The sequence below is a fragment of the Morone saxatilis genome, unplaced genomic scaffold (genome assembly GCF_004916995.1).
Source record: "Morone saxatilis isolate NCDOM2014 unplaced genomic scaffold, NCSU_SB_2.0 Contig22, whole genome shotgun sequence".
NCBI lineage: Eukaryota > Metazoa > Chordata > Actinopteri > Moronidae > Morone > Morone saxatilis.
In genome coordinates, this window is record NW_023339785.1 from 8527182 (window position 1) to 8531590 (window position 4409).

General features: G+C 45.7%; 2 protein-coding genes across 2 annotated transcripts in view; one reads left to right on the forward strand and one right to left on the reverse strand.

Annotated features, from left to right (window-relative positions):
• cops6 (COP9 signalosome subunit 6) overlaps window positions 1-1877 on the reverse strand; it is a 6651-nt gene extending 4774 nt beyond the window's left edge. Inside the window, exons 1-3 of the mRNA XM_035669277.1 lie at window positions 1693-1877; window positions 512-637; window positions 276-407 (exon numbers count right to left, since the gene is read on the reverse strand). Coding sequence (XP_035525170.1) covers window positions 276-407; window positions 512-637; window positions 1693-1735 — 301 coding nt within the window. The 5' untranslated portion in view covers window positions 1736-1877. The remainder of the gene's footprint in view (window positions 1-275; window positions 408-511; window positions 638-1692) is intronic.
• Window positions 1878-1963: 86 nt separating this feature from the next.
• The window catches only part of LOC118333574 (F-box/LRR-repeat protein 12-like), a 3900-nt gene continuing 1454 nt past the window's right edge, over window positions 1964-4409 (forward strand). The window contains exons 1-3 of the mRNA XM_035669279.1: window positions 1964-2165; window positions 2304-2379; window positions 3526-4393. Of these exons, the coding sequence (XP_035525172.1) occupies window positions 2065-2165; window positions 2304-2379; window positions 3526-4393 (1045 nt within the window). The 5' untranslated portion in view covers window positions 1964-2064. The remainder of the gene's footprint in view (window positions 2166-2303; window positions 2380-3525; window positions 4394-4409) is intronic.

Consider the following 4409-nt stretch of genomic DNA (forward strand, 5'->3'; position numbering starts at 1 on the left):
ATTCATAGGTATGTTTTTCATTAGTGTATTGATCAAGCTGAAAATAAGAATCGCTGTGCTTTTGTTAACTCAGAATGAGGCCACTCAATATCTATTTCTGTCAATATATCCTAAATGTAAAACACTGGACCTTTAAGAATTGATCTCACAGATGCTGGTTTTGCGTGGCCCTCCGAGAGAATCACTAGCTGCACTGCATTTCATAAAAGATTGTCATAAAAAAAGAAGCATGGATAGAGCTGTATTCTTGTCCTTCACACATACAAACCACTCACATTGTTCCTCCTTGGTGTAGTAATACTCCTTGTCAATATGCACTCGCTCGTCTATGGTGTGAGACAGCAGCTCAAAGGAGTTCATCACCTCGATGTTTCTCCCCTCCTGCTTCCCGATGAGGGCTCCGATCACTGAGCAGGAAAGAAACACACAGAAATAAAAATGACACCCAGTTACAGAACAACTACATTACGGTTTATGTGCCATCTTTCTTGCATGGTGTTGACATACATACCCTGCATTGGTCGACCCTCTTGTGAGCGGATGCGAATCCAGTGGTCGGATATGTTGAGGATAACGAGAGGGTGCAGGGCCACGGAGACGCTCCCGGTGACCCCTGAGGCCATAACACTGGGGCTGGCTACAGACAGAGACACAAACAAGAGGGGCTTCAACACGACAGCAACTACAGCAGTCAGAGAAGTTGATTAATGGGTCGGATGGCTTGACATAAAAAAGTATCAGCCTTTCTGTTTTAGAAGTTGAATAACTTAGGGTTTGGATTGTCGGTTGAACAAAACTTTGGGTTTTTAATGCATGTTTTCACAATTTACTGATATTTTATAGACGACTTATCAGGAAAAACTAATCTGATTGATCAATAATAAACATTACATAAATGAATGAAGATAATTGCTGCAAACTACAACCACAAACGTTTGCAGTAGGGATTCAGTAACGTGTGTTTGAAGACGATCCAATATAACAACAATAGAGGCAGATGTTAGTTTATTACAGATATATTGTTATCAGAGGGTTTTTACTCTTAAATATCGACATTGGGCTTTAAAAATCCAGTTTCACTCAGGTTCAACTTACAGCCACATTTATTTGATAATGTGACATGAGGGCAGTCAGTGGTGCGTTCAAAGCTCAGCTCTTCTAACAGTAAAACTAAAACCAAAACATGATTTCCCCTTAATCTACAGCTATACTAAGAGTTGTTCAATGACCTACTGCTGGGATAATGTATCTCTAACACACTTATCAGCCCAATCCTGCACAAAGAGATCTATTTCACTTCTAAACACGTCCAGTATCACACAGACAGGCCGGTCATCCACACGACCAGCCCTCATTCAGACTGCTGTTACAGGTCGGGGGGTTCTCCTCAAAGCCCCCTGTGCTGGCGGACTTATGTTTCCATTCCTGGTGCTCACTCCAGTGTGAGAGCAGAGGGTAAAGACGGACTGAAACAACCAACAAACAACCAGAGATGATTTCTGTTGACAGCTTCACAGCACCGCCGCACACGTTAACCCGCTTATGTCAGCAACAAGCTACCGACCGCCTTTAACACCACTAATTCACCACTAGCGACCCCGCACAGCGCCGATACACAACACAGGCTCCAGTCTGCACACCGACTCATATAGATATCAGGCAGAAATCACGAGATAAGTGAGAAATACTCGCCCGCCCCATCCACTTCCATTCCTCCACCATTGCTGGTCGCCATCTTGTCCGGTGAACCGCGCAAGCGCACTGGACTGTTCGCCTGACGGACGTTAGGTGGCGACGTCGCTTCACCGGGACGTTTTCAGATTGTAACGTTATATAATTATATAACTACTGTCATTAATGTGCCCGGTGTTAACAGAAAGACACGACGGGGTTGAGCCGCGAAGCGTCGCGTTGAGCCTGAAGAGGAATGTGCGCTTGAATCGGTGAATTGTCGCTAGGTACAGTCGACGGGCTGCTGTTTCCTGGGGATTGCTGATGTGAGCGCAACCCGGGTGCGTCGCGATATCGGTCCGTGTCCAATGTTTAAAGAGTTTTGTTTACAAAATGGATGAATTCAAAGCCTGTAATCTGGACTACTTTCCCGAAATCATTTTAATTGACGTGTTGTCGTATTTGAGCGTACGGGAGCTCGTCAGGGCCGGAAGGTAAGGGGAATGTAACTTTGCTGACTGTATTTGAGCTGTTATTCGTCCTGTGAAACAAAAGTCAGCAGCAGCTCTGCCTTTGTTGGGACTCATGTCACATGATTAAGTTAAATGTTGTGTTTTACGGTGTTTTTTTAGAGTGTGTAAGAGATGGAAACGCCTTGTCAAAGACCAAAGACTGTGGAGACTGGTCGATCTGACTGCATGGAAAGGGGTAAGGATGTTACTTTCAATGTGGCTTCACCCCTTTTCTTTCAGTTGTGTTTATTTCATCCACAATAAACACAATCGGATCAAACATCCGTACAATAAGTCGAAGTGCTAATACAAGAAACCCATTTGTACCAGTAACGCTTGTTCCGGTAGCATTAACTTTACCACTTTATGTGGCAATAAAGAAGAAAGGCTGAGAGCCAGCGATCAATACCCAGCTCGAAGATAAAGTCATCAATATTGCTGTAATCAGGAACTCAGGGTTGAACTTTGTCAGTCACGTCAAATGCTTGACATATTCTGCATGCTACCACCTTAAAAAAAAACATAGACCAATCAATAGATTCTTGTCCATTAGAATAACTAATCTATGCCTTCATTTGCAGCAGGTCCCTTCTCAGGTCTTCACAAAAACATATTTGCTCCTCCAGGTGTTTGAGACAAAGTTAAAAAAAACATTGTGCTAGATCTTGAATTGATGATCTGTACACAGACATATTTCAGGATTCTGAGCAGCCAGTTAATTTGAAATGGTCATGGTTTGAACAGTAAAAGAGTCCTTTCAAAAAGGAAGAGTACTGAACACATTACTCAACAATTAAGGCTCTGTATTGGCTCAGCAGTGTGTCTTTTACCGTATGAACCCTCATCTGGTACCAGTCTGCTGACTAAGCATGGAGACCCAGCATTTAGTATCTGTGCTCTACATAACAAACTTCCAGAAGAAACAAGACTTTTCTTGACTTTGACTACCTAGAAATCCTTATGAAAAACTTTGTTCTCCACCACTCTTGAATGAACCTTTAGCACTCCTCATCATCCACCTCACACATCTAATTATCTACCATTTATTTCAATAATTCATCCTTTTTTAAAATTGTTACTAACATTTTAATACGCACTTGTTGTATGCTGTATTTCCCTTTCAGTGTTTATTGTTGAAGTTCTTTGAATTGAATTGAAATGTGTTCTACTAATAAACTTGTCTTGCCGTAAGTCTCTGTTGAAGTAAATTCTATTACCTATGGGTTGTGCGTGTGTGTGTGTGTGTGTGTGTGTGCAGCTATTGACAGAAACCGTCTCTCTTTTACCCCCCATCCCCCATCTACAACATGCACATGTCATGGACTGTCCAAATGTCTGTTAGGTGACATCCCGCATACTTTGGCTCCTGCTGCGTCAGTACCTGGGTTGCGGACTAAGGTGCCTACGGTTGCGTGGTTTGCTGCTTTCTGCCCGCGGGGGCACCTTCCTCTCTGAATCTTGGCTCAAAGCTTTGTCCACAAAGTGTCCTCGCCTGAGTAAGCTCTATCTTCTGCATGCAGACCTGAGAGGCCTGCCCAGTTGCCAGCTCCTACCTCCATCTTTGCAGGTGCTGGAGCTGCGTGGCTGTGAGCTGCCCAGAGAATTTTTCAACCAGACTCCTACTTCGGCTGCTGCTTCCCAAGAAGGAGCAGAAGCCACATCCAGCGTTGGTGCGCAGCAGCAAAGAAGGGATCAGAAAGGAAAAGGTGTTGGCTCTCCATCAGGAATTGGTATTGAGAGGTTAGTCCTTAACAGCGTGCCCTCTTTCACAGACCAGCATCTGCAGAGTCTGACATCATGGGAGAGGCTCACTCGACTGGAGCTGCGTGACACCTTTCGCGTGACGGCTAACGGGCTCAGGAGCTGTGCCGCCAAGGACGGCGCCTGTGGTGTCGAGGGCCTTTCCAGACTCAAGTTTCTAGAAATAGGCATCACTGGGCGACAAGGTTACCAGCTACAGATGGCCTCCCTCGGTCTAGGGGCAGGATGGCTCGGACTGGAGGAGCTGCGTCTGGGTGGTAAGGAGGTGGGGCCGGGCTTGCTGTGTGCCAGCCGCCTGAAGGACCTGAAGTGTCTGTGCCTGTGGGCCTGCACGCTCAGCAAGATGCAGATAGTGCGGAGCTGCAGGATGCTCCGCGGGCTCCGGCGGCTGGAGTTTTTGGACGTGACCTTCCAGCCTCGGCAGTGTCCGCCAGTGGTGGAGGGGGAGGGTGGTGGTGGTGGTGG